Consider the following 24,217-nt stretch of genomic DNA (forward strand, 5'->3'; position numbering starts at 1 on the left):
GGATCAAGTCTCACATCGGGCTCCCTGCATGGAGCCTGCTTCTCCCTCTGCCTGTGTCTCTGCTTCTCTCTCTCTCTCTCTGTGTCTCTCATAAATAAATAAATAAAATCTTTAAAAAAAAAAAATTAAGTCCAGTGAGTTTGTAGTTAACAGAAATAGCCACCATTCTCTCCTGCCTGGACCTTCTTGTGCACTGAGTATTTCCTCTGCCTGGAATGCTCTTTCCACCCACCTACCTCCACCCCCAGCCTGGCTAAAATCTATCCTTCAGATCTCAGCTCAGATGTTACTTCCTCATAGAAGCCTTCCCACATTTGTCCAGTCTAAATTAGATTCACCCAACAGTTATTCTCCCCATGAAATCTGTTTGGGTTTTTTTAATGAGTTGTTTAATGTGTGTCTCTGTTGTTACACTCTCCGCTGCCTAAGGGCAGGGCTGTGTGTGTTTTATCCACCAGTGTGTATCCACACAGTAGAACTTCATTTATTTGTTGAATGCATGAATGAATGTGTGGACACGATGAGTAAGTACTTCACTGAAATTTCACATATGCTGTCTTATTTCATTCTCAAAGCAATCTTCTGAGGTATGTATTGTATGTACTTTATTTTTTAAAAAAGATTTTGTTTTTTTGAGAGAGAGAGCGAGCACAATGGGGGAGGGGTGGAGAGAAAACCAGACTCCTCACTGAGCAGAGAGCCTGAAGTGGGGTTGGGTTCTATCCCAGGACCCTGAGATCATAACCTGAACCAAAGGCAGACCACTTGACTGGCTGAGCCACCCAGGTGCTCCTTTGTGTATTTTGAAGATAAGAAAATTAGTCCCCCCAAAATTAAATAGTTTATGATCTGATAGCTAATAAGTGGCAAAGCCAGAGTCTGAGCCTATTTATAAACTGTAACTGTAAATACTTCTTCCTTAGCTACCTGAAGTTAAATGACTCTAGGGGTGTTTTTTTTTTTTTTTTTCGTTTTCTATAAGTAGTTGGCAAAATGCACTATTGAGCATAACTGTTGGCTTGGTTTTACATATTTGTGTGACTTTAGTAAGGGGCATTTGCAGTAAGATTCTATACTAAATCATGAAGAAAATTAGAAGGTTGAAATCAGAATTTAAGTGGAGAGAAAACTGTAGAGATCAAAGCCTCTTGTTTTGTAGGTGAAACTGAGAGTGAGTGGGGTGTAACGTTCAAGGTCACATTCTGGTAAGCTAGAAGCCAGATCTCCTAATTCCTAGTCTGGCAGTAACACATTACAGTATCTCCATTCGGTTTAGGGTGGTTTCCAATTATAGGTTTTTATATTCTCTTTTTTGGTTTCTAGCTCAGAAGGCTATATTCTCTTGTCATACTGAATAAAAAGTGGTTACTGTAGACCAGGCTGACAAGGTAAAGTTATCTGGTAGTACCTTTCTTTAGTACTTTTTCAACTTTTCTATTACTTGACCTCATTACACCATCTCATTGACTTTCTAGGATAAGTAAAAATTAGTTAAATCTGTCTTGTGGATGATGAAGAGGCCTAATGAGGATAAATGAGTTCCCTAAGAGGGCCACAGTGTGTGTTAAGGATGAAGCTTAGGGTTAACATGAACCCAGACCATGGGTCAGCAAACTGTGGCCAGTGCTGTCTGGTGTTATAAATAAAGTTTTATTGATACACACCCACACTGATTCATTTATGTATTGTCTATGGCTGCTTTCATGCCACAACAGCAAAGGTTAGTAGTTGTGATAGACCTTATGGACCACAAAACTAAATCACATACTATCTGGCCGTTTACCAGAGAAGTTTGCCAACTCCTGCTCTAGGTTCCTGGCACTCTGGCCCTAGTTCTTTCCACCTAGGAGAGTACTTATTGCCTTCCAAGCTGTCCTCACTCCACAATTTACACATAATAGGAAGGAATCTGTCTCATTGGTTGGGAGGGGGGTAGTCTTCCATTGAACAGATGGAAACCTGCCAACCTACAAAAGATCCATGCCAGATTTTCTGGGCAAAAGATACAAAACTTCCAGAGTCAAAATTTACTGCTCCAGAATATGTCACAAAGCCATAACAAACAGACACCAATCAACTTGATGGTAACTGAGATCAAGTGCATGATGAGTACAGTTATGGCATTTTTCTCTGGAGCCTTTATATATATATTTTTTAAGATCTTATTTATTTATTCATGAGAGGCAGAGGGAGAAGCAGGCTCCATGCAGGGAGCCCGACAGGTCTCCAGGATCATGCTCTGCGCCAAAGGCAGCACTAAACCGCTGAGCCACCTCAGCTGCCCATCTTTAAACCTTTAAACCAACCATATATTCTGTATTAGATGCTTTGGACCTGAAAAGAAAAGCTCTGTATCAGTGATACTCAAAGTGTGATTTCTGTAGCAGCAACACCCATGTGACCTGGAAACTTGTTAGTAATAAAAACTCATAGGCTCAACTTAAAACTTACTGGCCAAGTAATTCTGGAGACGGCGAAGATATTAATGTTTTAACAAGATCTTTAGGTGATTCTGATGCACACTGAAGCTTGAAAACCTTAATGAGAACTCAGAATTTACACTTCTAGCAATTTCCCAGCTGATGGTGCTGGTCAAGGAGCACACTTGGAGAACCACCACTCTAGATACTAGAACAATAAATTAGACATAAGCCAAGAAAACAGTTTTGGAGTTGACAAGATCCTATTGAGAATCTTGATTCTCAGAAGCATAAAATAGACGTATCTGGACAATTTTAGTACAAAGTTAATTAAAAAAAAAAATGATAAAACTACCTGGATACCAACCATCCAGCTTTAGCAGATCTTAACATTGTATCTTTTGTTTGATTTTTTTTTTTAAGAAATCAGTATAGATCCAGATGAAGCCTTTTATGTATTCTTCCAGAATCCCATTCCTGTCTTGCCCTAGAGCAAACCATTATCATGAGTTTCATGCATACTTTTTTCTGTAATTTTACTACTTCTACATAGATCTCTAAATAATATAGGCTTACACATTTTCAAACTACAAAACTGAGTAACAGTGATTCTCAGTTTTTGTCTCTAGAAATAATGTTTCTGAACGCTATACATTTTGATACAATGTAACTTTAGTTTATTAATTTTACCTGCTGTATAAATATTCATAATTTATTAATCCATTATCCTTTTAGTAGACATTGGTTCATAATTTTTTTTACTATTTCAGAGTGTGGCAGTAAATATTTTTGTACCCATATTTCAGGTATACTCTGTGAGAGGAAGTTTCTATGGGGTGTGTACCTAGGAGTAGAATAGCTGAGAAGTAGGTTAAAGGCATTGTCAGCTTTACTAGAAATTGTTAATTGTTCATCTACTGGTTATACCTATTAATTCACCCATCCACAAGGTATGAGAGCCCAGTTTCTCTATATTTTCATCAAAACTTGACATTTTTAGGCATTTTAATTTTTGCTGGAGAGATAGGGAATGCCTTCTAGTTTTTAAATTTATAATTCCCAGAGTTCTAGGGAGCTTGAGCTAGTTTTCATGGTTTTTGATATTTCAGGTTTCTTCTGGGAATTACCTGTATATATCCTTTTTTTACCTTTAAAAAGGATTTTACCCATTTTTTACCCGTTTTCCTTTTTACCTTAATTTTACCTAAATAAATTCTTTTTATGTAATTTTTGCTAATACTTTATATGAATTTTTGTGTTTCAAACACTTTATCTCCGTCAATAGTTGGTCTTTTGGCTTTTCTTATGGGTAAGAAAATCTTTCCCTACCCTTGAGTCATAAAGAGTCCTTATATTTATCTGAAGTTCTAAAGCTTTGCTTTCTATATTTAAGTCTTTAATCTATCTAGAATTTCCTTTTGTACATGATACGAGGTAGAGATCTAATTCTACTTTCTTTTTCATACAGATAACCAGGTGTTCCAGCACTATCCCTTTGTCATCGATTTATAATGCCACCTCTGATATAACAAGACTTTCTATGTGCACGAGTCTTTCTGGATTCTGTGATCTATTCTGTTGATCTGATTGTCTCTGTGTTGGATCCACATTGTCTTAATTATTATGACTATATACAAATACTATCTGATCAGACACATTGTGATTTTTTTTCAAAACTGGATTATTCTTGATGATTCTTCAATATACATTATGTGGTTGGCTTGTCAAATTTCATGAAAAATTCTGTCTTACAATTTTCACTGAAATTACATTTTACTTATAGATTCTATATTTGGGAGAGAATTGTCTCTCAATTCATGAACATGGTATATCTCCTTCATTCTAGTTTTCCACAGTGACCTTTGGATAATGTTTCATAATTTTTCCTAAAGGGTGTTGGGCGTCTTTAATTAGATTTATTCCTAGGTATATTATCTTGCTTTTGTGAATGTATCGTTTTTCTAATTGGTTTATTTCTGAGATAACAGAAGCACTACTCCCTCTTCCTCCCACTCTTTATGAACTGTTATTCTCTCCTTTTCCAGTAGAGGGCAGTAAAATACATTAAGATTTCATTATTAAGAATCTATTTTCTTCTGAGTGAGGTGTTTTTTGATTTGGTTTTTTTTTTTTTTTCAATGAAATGAGTATTATTTGTTTTAAAGGTTTTAATTCTGAAGTATTTCTAAATTATTTCTCTTTGTTCCGTTTAGGAGGATAAAAAGAAGCGAGATCGGGACCGTGTGGAGAATGAGGCAGAAAAAGACCTCCAGTGCCAGGCCCCTGTAAGATTAGACTTGCCTCCTGAGAAGCCTCTCACAAGCTCTTTAGCCAAACAAGAAGGTCGGAATAATTCTGAATTAACTTCCCTGAATGAGGAGGCTGAAATTATTTTAAGGGTATTATAGCCAAGGAAAGTGGGTTTTTAGCTTTTAAGTTAAATTTTAAAAGCTATTTAATTGAAATTTTTTTGGTTTTCTTTTTTCTGTCACTGCAAAAGAGCTTTAAATTAGCATCAGTTTTGAGTTGATATTTTCAAACTTCAGTATATTTGTAAGAGAAATGAAATTTCTGTATGAGATATTTAATGATGTGTATGAGGTAACTCCTATAGAAAGAAAATAAACTAAACAATAACTTTCTAGAATCTTCCTTTTAAAAACACTCTTTCCCTTTCTCCTTTGCTTTAGAAGTAGAACAGACACCTCTTCAAGAAGCTTTGAATCAACTGATGAGACAATTACAGAGGTAAATGTTTTTTCCAACATTTTTATAACTTGGAAATTAAAATGGGAAACATAGGATCCAAACCACTTCTCTATTTTTGATTATTTAAAGCCACATTTTGTGGACTAAATCCAAATGTACTTGATTTTAAAGTGGATGATAAATATTTTGCCTGGCAATAGAAAGTACTTTAAGAAGCTGACTTTTAAATGTTCTCTTTTGGTTTGTTTTAACTGGCAACTTGAAGAGTGTTACATAATACTCTTAATGGCAAATTTCTCTTTAAAGTAATTTCTGGTGTTAAATCTTTAAACCAGGAATAAACAATACAGATATTTTCACTTTGCTAATAGATGAAAATACTTTCTATATATCTGTTCTTATATATCTGCTTATTGTCTGTGAATATTTGTTAAGAATTAAGTCTGGGAGAAGAAACAAAGTAAATAGGATTTGTGGCCCTCTCTTACATGTATTATTTTCTAAAAATTACAGTATCTAGATTAAACCAATGTTAAGTTCATAAAAGGGGAAAGAATAACTCCATCTTTATTAAAATACTTAGTTTTGATGCCTGTCTCTACTCAGAATTTGAATTTTTTAGCTCAAAGACGTATTATTTGCAAAGGATTCATGGGTGGAAGGCATGCATTCTTATGTGAACTTTCTTCTCGCTGGGTTGTCCTGTGTCAACCCAAGAACACATTACAAATCATTTTTGTAAGTTAAAGCCTCTTGTACTCTTTGTATTCAGCACTTATTCAGCTTTGCAGTTAAGATGAGAAGTTAGTGGCCTCCCTCCCTTTTTCGTGTTACAGGATAATTGAAAAAAGTACATCTCATGTCTTTACACCTAAGTAAGTCATTCATTACTTATCCCCAAATATGAACAAGTAAGCAGCAAGAATTCTGACTCTATTAGAATGTGTGACTATAGAGTGTTTTGGCTCCTTTGAAGTTTTATTTTTTGTAACATAAGACCAGGATATAGCTTAATGATGTCAACTTAAAAGAGATCCACTTAACAGGGTCTTTCTTAGTCCAAAGATATTGACATTTCTCAGAATGTTTTGGGAATTAGAACCCAGAGCCACATTTTTTTAATGGTCTTTAGTGATTCATCATCCTTGAAGCTTAGCGCAAATGCTGATAAACTGTGTAGTTGATTAGGGCTCTGTTAAAATGACTGATTCTGTGGGGGGTGTAGATAATTTGCTCTGAAGAGGTCCTCTAGAGATGATCAGTGTTGTTATTCATAGTAACTACTATGGACAGACTGGGTAATTTTGCTTATTCTTTATTTTCTAGTCTCACCACCTAGGCATCCTGCTAAGAAAGAACAAGTAGCTGAGTTTAGATTCCAACTCTATCTTCTATCAGATTTATGACCTAGAACAAAAGATTTGACCTCTCAGCCCCAGGTCCCTCATCTCTAAGTGAGGCTACCACCACTTTGATGGCTTTTGTAAGGATTAGATATTAAATACATCGGTACCTGCCATTGGGCCTGCGTGTGGTAAATAGATTTTAAAAGTTGCTCCTCTTACTGTTTTTTTTTTTGTTTTGTTTTGTTTTTTTGTTTTTTTTTTTATGATAGAGAGAGAGAGAGAGAGAGAGAGAGAGGCAGAGACACAGGCAGGGGGAGAAGCAGGCTCCATGCACCAGGAGCCCGATGTGGGATTCGATCCCGGATCTCCAGGATCGCGCCCTGGGCCAAAGGCAGGCGCCAAACCACTGCGCCACCCAGGGATCCCCTGTTACTGTTTTTTAAACCATTTTTATTGGCATGATTATTTGGAGTAAGAAAAGTTGGGATGCCTGGGTGGTTAACTGGTTCAGCGTGTGCCTTTGGCTCAGATCGTGATCCCAGAGTCCTGGGATCGAGCTTCTCTCCCTATCTCTCTGTGTCTCTCATGAATGAATAAATAAAATATTTTAAAGAAAGAAACTTTGGTATGCCAGATTTCCAGAGGAAAAAATAATCTAATGACCTAATCCTGTAGAGCAGTGGTTCTCAACCCTGTCAGTAGGAATTATTGATGCCAAATACTCCAATGCCAGTACTCAACCCTACAAGTACCAGTGCCTGGATAAACCCTCCTTCCCAAGAGAATCCTGCTCTCCCCACAACTGGAATTTTTTTAAGCTCCTCTCTGGATTCTCATGCACAGCCAGAATTGAGAGTGCTACAATAGAAGCACTGGTTCATAAGTTTGGGGCTAGTATGAGGACCTTATTAATGCCAGGTTTTTGCGGACTCCCCTATGCACACTAGAAGTCAGATCCACTAATTAAGAAAATATAGATACTCACAAAGATGTAATAATTTTGTGGCCCACCAAGAGTACATGCTTACAGTTACAAATCAGTATGGAAGATTGCAAATGTGCACTTCTTTGGTTTTCTTTTTCTGTTCTTCTTTCTTTTTCTTATTCTGTCTTCTCCCCTATGGTTGATAAAAAATACACTGTGCTTATCTCCCAGAGGACAAGGCATTGGTCAGTTAGTCTTAGATCTTTTATTTTGTTGTATTTTTCTCTATGTAGTGCTAATAATAAAATAAAGATTTTAAAAGATTCTCTGTCTTACGAGTACAACTAGTATGTAAAAGATCTTAACCTTGTTATTAGTTATGAGTCTTTAAAATCATTCCTTCAATTTGCAGTGAAGAGCATGTTAGCATACTACAAATTCTTTCCACACTGAAAGGTTTCCTCTGACTTCTGCTCCTGACCAGTAGATTTGTTTGTGTAGAAATAAAATTACATTTTTCATATCTTCACAGAAAAGACCCAAGTGCTTTCTTTTCATTTCCTGTGACTGATTTTATTGCTCCTGGCTACTCCATGATCATTAAGCATCCAATGGATTTTAGTACCATGAAAGAAAAGATTAAGAACAATGATTACCAGTCCATAGAAGAACTAAAGGTAACCAGAGTTATGTTGTGATTGGAAAATAAGACTGACCTGTAATACAAAGTAACATATCTATTCAATTGAGGGTAGAACTCTTGGATACTCTATATACACAACCTTAGTAGAAATCTTCATGTCTGTCTAATATTAGGAAACTTTCTCATTGGCCTCTTAATTGGCAGGGAATTAAGTTTATTTTAAATCCAGAATGTTCGTATTTTCCTATGTGAGAAAACATTTTATTTTTTATTTATTTTTTTTTTTTTGTGAGAAAACATTTTTGAGCTCGGTGACAGAAAACCAGAAACACTAAGCCATCTGCTATCTTTTATTATTTTGGGGCATTTTAGAAAATTTTTGAATTTCATATATTCTACGATATACATTCTCAGCCTTTAAAATGAAAAAATGTCTGATTTTTAATTTCAGACTAATACATATAAAATTGATACTTACATGAAAGTTGTAGCAGTAGTTTCTTTTTCTGTTCCTAGACAACTAAAGTGTAGCGTGTCTCTCTAGGAGAGGATAAGTTGGCTTGTCCAGAAATAGTAAACAGAAGTTTAATTACATGTTCTAGTTTGATGAAAGTCAGTTGCTTCCTGAACTCAATTTGACTATATTTGTTGAGCATATTTTCTTCAAAAGAGAAGAAAGAAATTAAAAACTTAAAAGTGAGGAAACCATAAGGCATAAGAGGATGATGTATGTGCCTGATGTTACCATGGAAGTTTCTCCATCTTTAAGTAGTTGTGCTATATGTTGATTTCAGCAGAGTACTTTTCATTTTGATGAAGGAAAGGAATCATGTGTCTTTTAAAATTTTCTCTGTATCAAACTGCCCAAACTTAACTGGTTTAGATAATACCTGTTTTGCCTTTATTTTTTCTGCATCAACACTAGTATTCACCTGATCTATGTAAGTACTAGATCCTAATCAGTTACAGATTATCTTTTTACCTTTTTTTTAAATCGATGTTTATCGATCAGTTGAAATTTATGAATAAAACCAGCATTTAAATCTATCTTTATTATCTATTTGACTGCATAGATGACATTCTACTTACTCTGAAAAACCTAAATTACAATCTCTTGTATTCAGAGAAATGGAAACTTTCCCAACTTCTCATCTGGTGAAAATTAGGCTAGAAAAATTTATTTCAGCATATTTCTGACCTTCTTATTGCTTAATGGAAAAAAAATTTCGCAGGTTTTTTGTTGTGTTTTTTTTTTTTTTTTTTTTTTTTTTTGTGAATAGTTTTCCTCTGATCTTTCTCTTATGATGAAAGAGTAGAAATGTGCTCCCTAAGTGTTTTTGCACAAATGTTTATTAAGATTTGTTGTATTTGAAATAAACTAATACTTCAACTTTTGGAGTTTTCTACATTTTCCTTTGGGGGAAAAATCAGTAGCCTGATGTAATATTAATTAGCTTATTAGACTATTCAGGTTTTTTATTACTACTTAAAAAGTATGCAGGTCATTTAGCTTCTTGAATAACCAAGTGCCATTACCCCCAAAGTCCAATAAAGCCTAGCACATGACAGTTAAGATTCATGGAATCTACAAATTGCCTTAACAGATCAGATCAGTGGAATAATCCAGTACTTTTGCCAGTTAGAGGCCCAGTGGTCACTTAGTATAAGTAATGGTCATCAAATATCCTCCTTTGCTGGCCTCTATTTCCCACAATATATATTTAATAATTCTTAATGGAATGGAAGCTTTTCAGAAAATCTGTAGCAATGGTCCTTAACCTGGGGTCCTCTGGCTGGAAGCCATGAATGATGAGCCTTTAAGGGGATGCTGCTAAAATGACATGAAAAATTCTATGTTCAACTTGGTGTGTGTATATATGCTTGAGGAGTGGATGTATGGTTTTCATCACATTCTGAAAGATCCAAGACTTAGCAAATTCTACTGATTAGAGACTTGGCTAAGGACTAAGGATCCACATGTACTTCATCCACTTTAAGTTTAATACCAACCTTCTTGTGACCCTTGAGTCTGTCTTCTCATATGCTTTCAGATAATAATAAATTTGCCCTTTTTTGTCTATTCTAAGCTGTCATCACTAGTTATTAAACAGGTTTGAATATTTATTACTAGTTATTAAGTAGGTTTTGGATATGGAGGAGGGGGGTTTGTTTATTTAGGGGGATTCTTTTTGAGTTTTTACCATTTTAAGTCAGTAAGGCCTTGGCATAATCACTGCCACATTTATACAATGTAAAAAATAACCATGAAACTATGCAGGAGAATTGAGGTCTCCAGCACATGTAGGTACTTTGAAACTTAACCCAAAAGTGCAATTCTGATAATTTGGTTACTCCAGTTACATGTTTCGACTCTTTGAGGCTGTATGGTTTATTTCACATTGGCATAATTTTCCAGCATTCTGCAAATTATGTTTAGCTTATGATAGTATCCAAACACTTAAAATTAGTGTAAATATTTTAGCGTTTTGGTCAGTTAATTTGAATTTCCTAAAAGATATTTTGATAATTTAGCCCTGTCACAGTTTTCATCAAGATTTGAAATTATTTAATTCATAAATGGAAACTTAAGATGTTTTAAAACTAGGAGTAATATTTTTTAATTACATGAATTCAGTTAAGATTATTCTTAGGGGCAGCTCAGTCAGTTGAATGTCTGTCTGACCCTTGATTGTGGCTCAGGTCATGATCCCGGAGATGTAAGATGGAGCCTCACGTCAGGCTGCACACAGGCTCCCTCTCCCTCCGACCCCCCGCCCACTCTCACTCTCTATTCTCTCTCTAAAAAAAAAAAATTCTAAAACTATTCTGTTAAATAGAAGTATTTTCTTCCAATTTTTTTTGTGTGCGGTAATAGTGGAGAAATATTATAAAATGTCTGCGGAACTTGAAAAGGAATGTAGCACAGTATTTAAATTAATTTAGCCGTACTTGTTAGTCTTAAAACTTAGGAAATTGCTTTAATGTTGTTTAGTAAACTATGAAAAAAAGGTAGGGTTTTCAGTTGGTTTTGTGTTTTATTTTTTCAAGGACATGTATGATTTCAGACAGGGACAGGAAGACTATTTGTTTTATTTTAAATGCATTTTTCTCCTTAATAATCTCTCTGCAGGATAACTTCAAACTAATGTGTACTAATGCTATGATTTACAACAAACCCGAGACGATTTATTATAAAGCTGCAAAGAAGCTATTACACTCAGGGATGAAAATTCTTAGCCAGGTAAAGGAAATTCTTTGTCATAAATAATAACTATTATAAAATCTATAAGCCTCTGTTTTTTGGTTAGAGCGATGGAGATCTGTACAGTCCTAGTTTTATAGGCAGATTATATTAAAGTAGGACATATTACATGAAAAAAGTTTTCATATAAAAATTAAAGTAGGAAATTCTCATTTGGAATTGATACAAATAAATATTGGCATTCACTACTAATTATTTATTTAAAAGTTGTTGAATTGGTAGTTACCAGATAGATATATATTTGCTGTGAAAGAAACATTACCCTGAATTCCAGGATAAGGTTGATGATTAGGTGAATTATGAGGCCTGTTAGGAGGAAAGCTCTCTACTTCCTTTGAGGGATGGAATCTGATGTTGTGGTGAAGCACAGGAACTCCTTCCAGTACAAAGAAAGAAAATTTTGGTGAGCAGTAAGTAACCTGCTCATTGACACCTCCCCACTGTCCACCAGAACTAGTACCATAGTAAGGTGACTGAGGTAGGAGGGACCCGTGCAGAGACACCCAGACACTTCATCATCAAACTTCATGAGAGAGCACAGATGTGATAGTTTATTTAAAAGAGAACTAGTTTAGTGGCAGGAAAGGACACGTGCCATCTCAAAGCGACGGCTGATAAAAGGCCTGGAGGGGCAGTGGGATTGAGAAGCTTGCTGTGCACCTGCTGGCAGGAAAGCCGAGCTCACAAGATAAGTCGTGTCTTTTGAGGTTTTACTCATAGCTCTGAGTAGGATGGGAAATTAACTGAGTGAGATGATCCCTGGCATCTTACCATGGCAGGAAGTCGGAGTTCGAGTTTTAACTCTTTGCTCTAACTTTTGGACCTCAGGCAAGACATGAGCCAATCTGGCCTTTGGTCTTCTCCAGTGTGGAGAAGAGGGTTTAAAGTGTGGTATCCCAAGATAATTGCTAGCATTAAGGTGCCGACTCTCAGTAAGAGAGTAGGCAGGAGAATATGAAAAAGAGCAAGGCAGGAGAGGGATTTTGCGAAGAAAAGACGAGTGAGTATAAGAATAAGAAAAATCAGAATGAAGAGCCTGGGCTCAGACTCAGGAGTTACAGGAGAGCAGGAATGAGTCCTGTGTGGATGCACATGGCTTTCCACTTGTTACAGTGGCCATCTGTATCACAGTTTTACATTTAAAGAATTGTCTTGGTGTGCAGATGTCTGAGTGTGTGCTTGGCTCTAAACGATTCTCAGATCCATTTAACTGGAGAAAGAAAAACATTTGGATTGATGATTATTCTTGCACTCCTAATATTCAGGCAGCATCCGTTCCCACCCTTTCCTATAGACTTAAGAAACTGTAATGTAAGCCAGTTACCCATCTTTGGCAAAATCTACAAAGGAAAGGGGACTATAAAGTGTTTATCCCACTCTTTGCAGGAAGACTCAGAATCCAGAACCAAGCCATATTCCAGGCTTAAAAATCTGCAGATGCTTGTTACTACATTTGAAATAAAAGAACATCCTGCAAAATGCAGTCTTTAGTCACTCCAAAATAAGTACATTGGATTTTTAGGAGAGAATTGAATTTGCCATATCTCAAGTAAATTTATCAACTTTGATTTACCATTATTTTCTTTTCTTCAGATAATGTAGTTATTATAACATGCAAAAGATTCCAGTATCTCTTGAATTTTACTGGGGGTGGGATGGCTAGAAGCACAGAAAATAAACTTTCTTCTCCACTTTCCCTTTTCTCTCTCTGTTGTCTTCCTTTTTTTCAGATCTCTTCCTGTTGAGGAGCCCTACCCATCCTGTGTTATAGCTTCCTGTTGACTGTTCTCTCCACCCTAAATGGGAGGGATCCTTACAACAGTGATTTTTAAACGTTTAAATTTAGATCGTCTGAGTTAATTCTTCTAATAGCAGTGCTCCCAAGAAAGCCCAGCACACCCTTCCATGAATGGTGTCTTTTAAAAGATCATTGGTTTTGAGCGTTCATTGTAAAGATTGTGGAGCAGTCATGTATGATTTTTTTCATTTACACACAAATATTGACTATTAGTAGACATTTTTATAAACCATGGACGTAGTCGAATAACTTTTTTTGATCTCTGAGATAAATTCTAGAACGCTGCATTATACTACAAACAAAGTAATACAAACTACTGTTGGCAGCATAGTGGCTTCAGAATCCAGGCTTAAGTCCTGGCCGTGCCTTCGAGACGCTAAGTGACCTTAGGCAGGCCTACTTAGGCGGCCTCAGTAGTCCTTACCTGATGGAGCCAGGCAGCCATGCCCAATGTGTGTGTAAGCACATGAGCGTTAGCTGTGGCAAAGAGTTAAAACCTTTCAGTCATTTAATACTGTAAAGCTGAGGACTGATAAGTAGTATGCTAATTTGAAAACATCTTAATTTAAAAAAAAAAAGGACTTTCAAAGTAAAATAAAACTCAGCTTTTTCCAATGATTCGTGTTGAAATTTAGAGAATTTCTCTAGTTCTTTTAATTTTGTGTGTGTTATTTTTTTTAAATTCCAAGATGTTTTTAAAGTGAGTTCTGCTTTATGAGATTCCAGAGCGGAAATAAGAAGATAACTGAGAACTTCATGACCTAACCCCATTCACTTAACACCATTTATTGAGTACTTCCAGTGTGCCAGCCTCTGATTTAGGTACTAGAGATAGAGATAAGGCAGTGAATTACCCAAGTGACATACATAAGGGAAAACACAAATGGCCAATAAAAAGTTACAGAGATAATCATACTCCCTAATATTTTTTGAGTATATATTAAAATAAGACATGTTTTTTAAAAATCAGATTGGCAAATTCTTTTAACTATTTCTCAGCTTGGTAATGATTCAGAGACACTTTCAAACACTAATATATACATTGATAAAACTTGTAGAGAGCAGTTTGGTAGTAAATACCAAGAGCCTGATGACCTAGTGTTTCCACTTCCAGGAATTTTCTTTTAAAATATAGTTAACATACAGGGCAGCCCAGTTTAGCGCTGCCTTCAGCCCAGGGTGTGATCCTGGAAACCCAGGATCAAGTCCCACATCAGGCTCCCTGCATGGAGCCCGCTTCTGCCTCTGCCTCTACTGTGTCTCTGCACCTCTCTCTCTCTCTCTCTCTCTCTCTCTCTCTCTGTCTCTCATGGATAAATAAATAAATAATTTTTAAAATAACAAAAGTAAATAAATAAAATATAGTTAACATACAGTACCATTTCTGGGAATTTATCCTAAAGAAGTTCTTGGAGAGATTTATTTACAAGGATGTTCATGAGACTTATTTATGATAGTGTAAACTTGGAAATAATCTAAATGTCCTATAGCAGGATATTAATTAGACCATGGTACATAGGATAAAATACTATATACTTTAAAAACACTTTGAAGAGTATTTAAATGATGTGGAGGGGAAATTATTGTAATTTATTAAAGAAAAATCCCAAATATTCAGTGTAATTCTAATTTGCTAATATGTGTAATGCTTAGAGAAATACATAATGATAAATTCACAAGGTTTATATTTTCCCCTCTACTCAAACCATTGTTGCAATGAAATATATCACTTGGATGATTGGAAGACTACCTTAAAATAAAAGTTCAGTAAAAATAGTAGGTCCGTGTTCTGGAGGCTCTCATAGTCTGCCCTGCTAATACAGAAGAGTGTGATGAGACAGGGCTCCTGATAAGACCTCAGAGTTCTGTGACCTTGGGTGAGGCATTTAGCATTTCTGGGCTATGTTCTTATTTGAATCACCTCTGGTCCTTTCCAGTTCTCAGTTTCTGTTTTTCTGCAAGTCTTCCCTGGCGTTGCCATGCAGCCCTAAGGAGACTGCACTCCATATTTTATCCAGTGACAGTGCTCAGAGTTAAAAGTCAAAGTAGTCGCCAGAAACAAATGTGCCTCCAGAAACCTCATGCTCTTAACCACAAAGAAAATTTCACAGCATATCAATGCAATGGAAAATTAAGTACATGTTTCACGAAATAGAAACAAGACTTCTTTGGTAAGAAGAACATTATGCTTTCTGGGAAAGAAACTATGCTAGCAACCTTTTATTCTCCTTGAAGCATGTTGTTTTCACACAGAGAAAAATGCCAGAGTCCTCAGTAGTTATCCTAGGATACCAGAGAATAAGGGTATTTACATGTTCATGTCCTCTAGCTTTTGAAATCCCTGATAATTCTTAAATTTCAAAAGATAAGCTATTCTGTTAAATATAAAATTTTAGCATGCTATTAAACTAAATTCTCCTAGTATTTATTCATGCTTTCTCTTCTATAAAAAACTTTCAGTGTTGTAGTCAACTTATAAAGCATTTTCTTACATCGGAAATTAAATTATCTGAATATTGTCCTGATCCTCAAACATACTCTCTTGGTATAATTACATTTAATTGCTTTTCTTCCCTAGTTAATGACAGAATAAGTTCAAACTCACATTGTGAGAAAGAAATGCATCACTTTAAAAATTAATGACAAACATACAATGAGAATATTCTTGAATATTTTTAGGAGAGAATTCAGAGCCTGAAGCAGAGCATAGAATTCATGGCAGACTTGCAAAAAAGTCGAAAGCAGAAAGATAGAACAGACACCTCGCAGAGTGGAGAGGACAGTGGCTGCTGGCCGAGAGAGAGGGAAGACTCTGGAGATACTGAAGCACAAGCCTTCAAGAGTCCCAATAAAGAAAACAAAAAGTAAAGAAGCTTTGGAATATTAAAGTTAAGCTATCTTTCTCAGACCAGTAAGAAGGGAAAAATACTGGTTTGGTGCCTACCCTGGGAAGACCAAGTCGAGGTCTGCTCGTGGTTGTTTGGTTTTTGGCATGAAAGTCCATTTTGGTGATGTGATCCCTGTCTTCTCATACAAAGCACCTCTTGGAATTGTCTAAACATAGTTCAGAAAACAGTTCTGAATATGTATACTTATGAAAGTAGTTTTAAAACCAGTTCATTACCTTTAGGGACTCACTGTCAATGAATTTATTGAAACAGAATTCTCTATTGAAGAAAAAAAAAAATCTGTGTTCGTTAACTTCATTCCATAAAGGGGTTGAGACAATAAATGCAACCCACACATTGTGGAAGCTACTTCTTAAACAAATGGGCTGTTGTTACTGAGGTGTGCGCATGTTTTCCACCAGACATCATCACCTGGGAGGAGCAATAACTCAGCCCTGGTCCTCCCAGGCAGCAGCCAGCACAGCTGGACCCAGTTGTGTACACCCGCTGACCCCACTGACTGGCAGCCCTGGTGCCCCATACCTCACTGTCAACTCCAGAAGAGGGTTCTAGTGAACAGTCTGGGATTTCTGCTGATATAAGACAAAGAACGCAAGTTTCTGACATATTTGTATTCTGTTTCTAAGATTTGTACAATTTAAATGTATTTCATTTTAAATTTTAAAAATCAGATTTTAAGAAGAAAATTATGTCCCTCTCCATTCAAAATATGTTTGAGGTAGAATCCATTAGTGTGACTGTATTGAGAAAAACGTTCAAGACAGGTAGTGCTGGACACACAAAGGAGGGAACTAACCAGAGCGTTGGGTTTGCCTTACTGTTGAGTGTGTTCTGGGGCCTTCTGGGCCACTGAGGAACAAAGCTGTAATTGGTGACTGTTGTGCAAATGCCTCCAGTCGAGTTGTGCTCCTATTTGGAACTCATTTTAATGTTTTCATCTTATCTTTTTTTTTTTTTTTACTTAGTATTAATGTGTGTTTTCAGGAAAGATAAAGATCTGCTTGAAGATAAATGTAAGAGCAATAATTTAGAAAGAGAGCAGGAGCAGATTGACCGAATTGTTAAGGAATCCGGAGGAAAGCTGACCAGGCGGCTTGTTAACAGCCAGGTGATTGGCCTTTTTCTTTTTACTACCTACTGCCTGGTCATCTGAAGCTTGCAATTTTCAGATTACTTGTGCACTTTTAACCCATGTCTGCCATAGAGCGGTTTAGTACAACTCCCAGGGAAGGAAATTTTAATAATATATTTGTAAAGTACATGATCTTTTACTATGTTACTGGATTTTAGTGAAGTTAATGTGTTCTGAACTTGGAAAATGAACAATTATACTCTGGTCTCTTGAAATCAGTTTTTAATACATTGGTTTTAAAACCAGATGGACTAATACATGACTGCCATCAGGTCACTCCTCTCCCCTGGTCTCCAGTATCCTCCCTTTCTAGTAGAGTATGGGCAGAACAGAGAGACCTAAAGGCCCCACGCAGCTCTTTACCATCCTGAGGTTTCCCTGAGCTTCATTTCTGCAGCCAATTAGACCCAGTGTTTGTGCAGCCAGGTGGGAAAATCAGTGTCTAAATGTAACAACAGCAACTCATAATGTCAGTTTGATTACACTTAAGTAAGGCTTTCTGGTGTGAGATATATACATGTATATGTACATGCATATGAATGTGATACATAAAAATGGTTTATGACATTTGAATACTTTGGGTGTTGCAGTGTGAATTTGAAAGGAGAAAACCAGATGGAACAACAACACTGGGGCTTCTCCATCCTGTGGATCCCATTGTAGGAGGTAAGCTCAAAGATCAAAATGTGCGTGAATTTGCTATTTGGCAAAGAACGGTAGCCTGGGTGACATTTTAAAACAACAAGCCGGATACTGAGCAATCCAACTGTATTGTCATCCCCAAAGAACTTGGCTAGACATCATGTATTTCGTGCTAAATAGCTGGCCTGGCTTTACCTCAATTTAAAGCAGGTACTATAGAGATCCAATTTTCTTTAAAATACAAAGTCCCTGGAATATCAGACCCACCATTAAAGCCCAAAAATGACACAGTTTCTAGCTCTGGCTCTAAGAGACTGGTAGGTACGCTCAGTTATTTCTGGAGGCATCTCAGAACGCTCTTATTATAACATAATAAATTTGACTGGCTTTTTTAAATTTCAGTGAATAAAGTGAATATGTATGCCATACAGTACCTTAATAGTAACAGAATAACATATGCCCGATGACACGACACATCTTTTCCTCCAGTGGTAGAAAGTTTGTAAAGATTGGGAAGCACTGCTTTAGAACCCCAATCATATTTTTATTTTCTCAGATGGTATTTTAATAGCAATAGTATAAGGGATAGTTTGAAATTTGCTGGAAGAATAAGAACTTTTTGTCATTCATCGAAGGGGAGACAATTGTGTTGGGATAAGAAAATGTGAGAATGTTATTTTCTAAATACTCATTTTCCTGCTGCTGATCACAGGGATATGGAAATGAATGATGACACTTCAGTTAACAGTCTCTAGTATTCATCGTTTGCTGCAGGCAAGGTCTGGCTTGGGAGCTGGAGGTGGAGCTAAGTGTATAGTAGGGAACAGAATGGGAGAGATGAGTCCCTTCCCTTTCTGTCTGTAGGGTGGGGAATGGAGGCACAAACGAGCATAATCGTGTAAAGAACTGCAGCTTGTCTGCCATGATGAGGGCAGCTGCGACAGGACATGACAGAAGGGACCAATCTAGTGTCTGGGGGTCAGAGAAGGCTTCCTTCTTCCTAGCAAGATGACATTTAGATTGGTCCCAAAGTGAGTAAGGGGTTTAGATTGGTCCCAAGTGAGTAAGGGGTTAGGGAATAAGAGTAAGAGACCTTGAAGCATCCTGGAAGATCCTGATGCATTTGAGGGCTACACCGGGGAGCCTGTTGATGTCTTTTAGCATTGCACTCCACTCTTGAAATGCTGGCAGAGTTCCCTCACATAGAAGAAAAGGAACTGGTGCTGTTTGAAAAAGAAAAAAACAAAAACCCACTTTTTGCTTTTGTGTGGACTTTTCGTAATATAAGTTTATATGGTTTTGGGTCAAAGGAAATGCCACAAGATTGAGAACTCGATCTTTCTAGTATAGCTATTATGAGAATTTGGTGGTAAGGAGATGCAACTAATGATTTAGGTGACACTTTAAGATCTGCCCTTTTCTTTGTGTCCAGCAGTCTGTGTGCCCTTGCTCTGCTTTTTGGCACATCCAGCTCCTGGAGGCATAGTCAGTGTGGCCCAGGCTGACCTGGCTTCTCACATGACCGCAGCTCCCGAAGAGGCCAGTGTACTGGTCTAAGGTGGAAGCTTTGTCCCTGTTCGCTTCTCAGGTTCGTCTTCCTACCACATTCCAGACTGCTTGCTGAGAGAAAAGATATAACTTAAGTGTGCAGTGTTGCTCACAAGTGCTTTCATTTTATCACACTGGTCACCTGTGGCCACAGCCTATAATCCAGGGTGGAGTAACATGCTAATTTTTCCTGAATATATGATGAGTTCTTGTCTTTATAATTTTTATATATTTTATATATTTTTTAAAGATTTTATTCATTTATTCATGAGAGAGGCAGAGAGACAGGCAGAGGGAGAAGCAGGCTCCATGCAGGGAACCTGACATGGGACTCGATCCCGGGTCTCCAGGATCACATCCTGGGCTGAAGGCAGCACTAAACCGCTGAGCCACCAGGGCTGCCCAAGTTCTTGTCTTTAATCAGTTATTTTTCCTTAGTTTTTACTAACCTTTTCTACTGGTTTACTTCCATCAAAGTAAAGTTCAATTTTTAAATCCTTTTTTTTTTTTTTTTTTTTTTAAGTGAAATGTAATGTAATTATAAGGAATTCCAGGAAGCAGTAGAGTGTGATGAAAAGGACAAGGTTTTGGTCCTGGCTCCATCCCTCCCTTGCTAAGCTAAGGTTTTCCTATGTGAAAGATGGGTATGGAAGGGCTATCCAGGCCCCTTGACAGAGTCACATAGATGGCACGAAGCAGTGTGGGTGCAGACACCCCGCAGAGCACCCCTCAGCTCCTTACCACATGCCCCTCCCACAGCATGCCCGCCCTTCTGTTTCAGAACCAGGTTACTGCCCTGTGAGACTGGGAATGACAACTGGAAGGCTTCAGTCTGGAGTGAATACTTTGCAGGGGTTCAAGGAAGACAAAAGGAACAAAGTCACTCCAGGTAAGGCTTCTTGTGTTTTTCTCCTCGTTCAAGCAGTTAAGGGGAAAGGAAAGCATGATTACCATTTATTTAACTCTCTTGATGGTATCTGCAATGTGAATCAGCTGTTTTATTAACTTTGGAAAAACCTGAGAAATCAGCTGTTAGAATTCGAAATAAGTTTTGTGCTTTCTTTCCTCTATCTCCCCTTTGTGGGGAAAAAGTCACTTGAGTTGTGACTCACAAGAATCCGGGAGGGGAACTATCTACCTTAGATTTGTTATACCAGTCAGTGAAGCAATAAAATTAGAAGGGAATAATCTTTAATAAAACAAAAATTAGATTGACACACAAGTGAAAGGGACAGTATTGTAGTATTTAATTTCTGTCAACAGTGTTATACTTGAATTACGGACCCTACAGTTCTTATGCTCCACATTATGACTCCACATTTGCAAATATCAGCAAGGACGATTCGGATCTAATCTATTCAGCCTATGGGGAAGACTCTGATCTTCCCAGTGACTTCAGGTGAGTGAGTTCATCAGTATCCTGAGTGCCATATTCTAAAACACTGATCGACCTGTGTATCCAGAGGGTGTGGTCCAAACCAGAGGGGTAGCCTTGATACTCCCAGTACATGTGTGAGTCCTGAGGTAAGATTACCTTAGGGAGGTAGTAAAGGGCAGTAGCAAGTTCAGGACTGGGCCCAGGAGCCTCGACCATTGAGAGAGTCTTATTTTTCTTTGAAGGATTCCCCAGGAGCATTTCATTTCACTATGTTCTTGATAGTGTTTACTTCTCAAGATGATAAAGGTATCACTGGTAAACATACCAGTCTGGTGCTGTACCTAGATATGTTGGTGTGCCTAGACAGAAATTTTTACACTATGGCATTTTATAAACTAAGGCATGTCTGATGGAAACAGCTGGCATAGGAAGATTAAACCAATGGAGGTGATTTATGTGGAAGTAACTTTCCCAACACTCTCTCTTTCAGCATCCATGAATTTTTGGCCACGTGCCAGGATTATCCATATGTGATGGCAGATAGTTTATTGGATGTTTTAACAAAAGGAGGCCATTCTAGAACCCTGCAAGAGTTGGAGATGGTAAGAAGGCTGCTAAAGAAATGGGTAATTTAATATTGGCTCTCAGCATTAGTCACTGTGTTATGACACCATGGGAGTCACCAAGGTGACAGCTGAGCTACATTTCCCTGAAAAGGCAGCCTGGCCTGGGTGGGGACTATGGGTGGAGGTCAATGAACGGAAACGAGTAAGTCAGCTAGCAGGGTCTGTGAGGGCAGAAGACTGTCATTATCTCCCGATCTTGGGAATGTAGGAATCAGGATGGGGTTGATGGCTCACAAGTCAGCTGGTGCCGTGTACCCTAACAGAAAAGGGAAGTATCACTCACTGGATTGAAACGGAGTGGACTAAAATGATAGAAAATGTCCTTTTCTTGATTATGCAGTAAGAACACAGTGATGGGGACACAAAAAAAAGAGTACAGAGTTTCCTTGGGGCCCTAGCTCTTCCTGATGGCTATGGCTGCTGTCACCTTGTCCTCTGCCCCCATTGTATCCATGGCTGCTGGTCCTTGGGTGACTGTCAGCAGTGCTGAGTCAGCACCTCAAGTTTATCAAGAACTGCTGCTGTACAATCTTCCCACATGAGCTGCTTTCCTCACGTGCCACTTCACATCCATTCAAAAATGTTTTTCCTCTAACTCTCCCGTCAGTCTGATTGATCCAGCAGTTCTTCTCAGACTATATCTTAGAAAGTTAAAAAAAAGTTCTATATAAGGATACATTGTTTATAACTTTAAAAAAACTGAGAATTGGTTAAAAAAAATCATAATATAGCCTTTCCAAAAAAATCACATCATTATTGATTTTTGTGCATGATACTTTTGTCTGTTGTTTATGTATGTGACCCCTGATGGCTAGGATTATGGGAAGCTTTCACATTCTCTGTAGCATTTGAATATTTTACAGTAATCCTCTGTTATCCAAGAATATTGCTCTGTTAATGCAAAATAGTCCCTGGAGTGCCTCCTATTTTCTCCTTGTCATAGATTTACCTGTTGTTGAAAACCAACTCCATTTATTAGGCACTTCTGTGTATTTACCAAAAACCTTCATATATTTGTAGTGCTTTTTGCTTGGGCACAGAAAGATCAGTCTTGAAGTTACCAGTAGTACATACTCTTGACACACAAATTTTCTCAAAATGCCATTTACTATATCTAATTTGTTTTTGGTTTTAAAAATGAAGGTATCCCTGGGTGGCGCAGCGGTTTGGCGCCTGCCTTTGGCCCAGGGCGCGATCCTGGAGACCCGGGATCGAATCCCACGTCTGGCTCCCGGTGCATGGAGCCTGCTTCTCCCTCTGCCTGTGTCTCTGCCTCTCTCTCTCTCTCTCTCTCTCTCTCTGTGTGACTATCATAAATAAATAAAAATTTAAAAAAAAAATGAAGTTCCAATAATTCATAATCTTGCCTTGAAACTCCTAATATTTTTTTTATTTTTCTTGATATTTACCTTTTTAAAATATCTTTTAATAAAAAATTGTTTTTCTTTATACTTCTAGCCATCACCTGAAGATGAAGGCCAGACTAGGATCCTTGACACAGCAAAAGAAATGGAGGTAATCATATTTTATTCTTCATAAAAAATATTTAAATGGAGGATAAGCCACAAGACCTAAATGATAAAATTTTGTTTTAAAAGAAAATTATTTATTGAGTATCTCCTTAAATAAAGGAACTCTTTTTGCCTGTGGGAAGTGTAGCAGCAGCTAGTGCAGTACACAGGCATGTGAGCGAGGGAGCCAGCACCAGCTCCCACATGTGCTACCAAATGTGGTGTAGGAACACAGATCAGAGCTGCTCTGGATAGCAGAGGAGGTCCTCACAGAGAGGATCCTGGGCAAAGTGGGTCTAGAAAGATGAATAGACGTTTTCCCAGCGGGCAGTGGGCTGAATCTGCACGTGGAGTGACAGAAATGGATGCAAGAGGACAGGGCATATGTGTAACGAGCACAGATGGCGTGTGAGCACAGGGTACCTGGGCAGAAGAGGGAGGGTTGGGAGGCCCTCGTGACAGAGAGTCTGTAGGCAGTGCCAAGAAGCTGAGATGCTACCCTGGAAGACAGGAAACCCTGAGGAAATGTGGGGAGAGGGGAGAGGAGCTGGAAGAGGAGACCCGTGAAGAATTCCGGGGCTTGTCTGGGCAAAACACTGCCAGGCATGGCAATACAGAGGAAGGGAATTGAGATACACAGTCAAGAGAAATACAGAAGTCAGGTCGGCAGGACCTGGTGCATGAGACAGATCATGGCGTCGTGAGCTCCCGTCAGAGTGCTGGAGAAGGGGGATCCCTGGGTGGCTCAGCAGTTTGGCGCCTGCCTTCGGCCCAGGGCATGACCCTGGAGTCCCGGGATTGAGTCCTGTGTCGGGCTCCCCACATGGAGCCTGCTTCTCCCTCCACCTGTGTCTCTGCCTCTCTCTCTGTGTAAGTCTCATGAATAAATAAATAAAATCTCTTAAAAAAAAAAAGTGCTGGAGAAGGAGCTCCCCTCCGTCAGGGAGAGCAACTGCACCCGGCACCCCTTACAGGGGTGATTGGGGATGGTGTTGCAGGGGGGCAGGGGACTCCCGTGCCTGGGTTACAGGTGTGTGGGAAGAGTGTTGGTGTACAGGGGTGAACTAGATTGTCCAGAGAGAACATTGGGTAGAGGCTGAGGGACAGAACATTGGTAAAGACCAATCGTAAGGTAGAAAAGACAGACATACGGGAAGGAGACCAGCAGTGTCCACCGCCAGCAGATGAACCCAGTAAGGGTGGCCACTGTTGTTTGTAACCATCATTGGAGCAGGGGCAGTAATGTGGTGGCAGCAATGGTGGTAGGGGAGGAGAGGTAAGAACACAAAGAGTTCAGTGAGCCGAGGAAGTGGGGGCGTGAGAGCAGACACATGTGAGCCTGGTAACTGAGGGTTAGGAGAGCTTGAA

At 38.2% G+C, this 24,217-nt stretch overlaps 1 protein-coding gene across 4 annotated transcripts in view; it reads left to right on the top strand.

Moving 5' to 3' along the window:
• BRD7 (bromodomain containing 7) overlaps positions 1 to 24,217 on the top strand; it is a 42,224-nt gene that overhangs the window by 9,224 nt on the left and 8,783 nt on the right. For all 4 annotated transcript variants that reach the window (XM_072827112.1, XM_072827114.1, XM_072827111.1 and 1 more), the window contains exons 3-13: positions 4,634 to 4,763; positions 5,111 to 5,168; positions 7,933 to 8,077; positions 11,174 to 11,284; positions 15,783 to 15,967; positions 16,997 to 17,120; positions 17,735 to 17,810; positions 20,116 to 20,223; positions 20,598 to 20,733; positions 21,203 to 21,314; positions 22,797 to 22,853. In XM_072827112.1, the coding sequence (XP_072683213.1) occupies positions 4,634 to 4,763; positions 5,111 to 5,168; positions 7,933 to 8,077; positions 11,174 to 11,284; positions 15,783 to 15,967; positions 16,997 to 17,120; positions 17,735 to 17,810; positions 20,116 to 20,223; positions 20,598 to 20,733; positions 21,203 to 21,314; positions 22,797 to 22,853 (1,242 nt within the window). The remainder of the gene's footprint in view (positions 1 to 4,633; positions 4,764 to 5,110; positions 5,169 to 7,932; positions 8,078 to 11,173; positions 11,285 to 15,782; positions 15,968 to 16,996; positions 17,121 to 17,734; positions 17,811 to 20,115; positions 20,224 to 20,597; positions 20,734 to 21,202; positions 21,315 to 22,796; positions 22,854 to 24,217) is intronic.

This window comes from Canis lupus, chromosome 5 (assembly GCF_048164855.1).
Source record: "Canis lupus baileyi chromosome 5, mCanLup2.hap1, whole genome shotgun sequence".
In the NCBI taxonomy this organism is placed as follows: domain Eukaryota; kingdom Metazoa; phylum Chordata; class Mammalia; order Carnivora; family Canidae; genus Canis; species Canis lupus.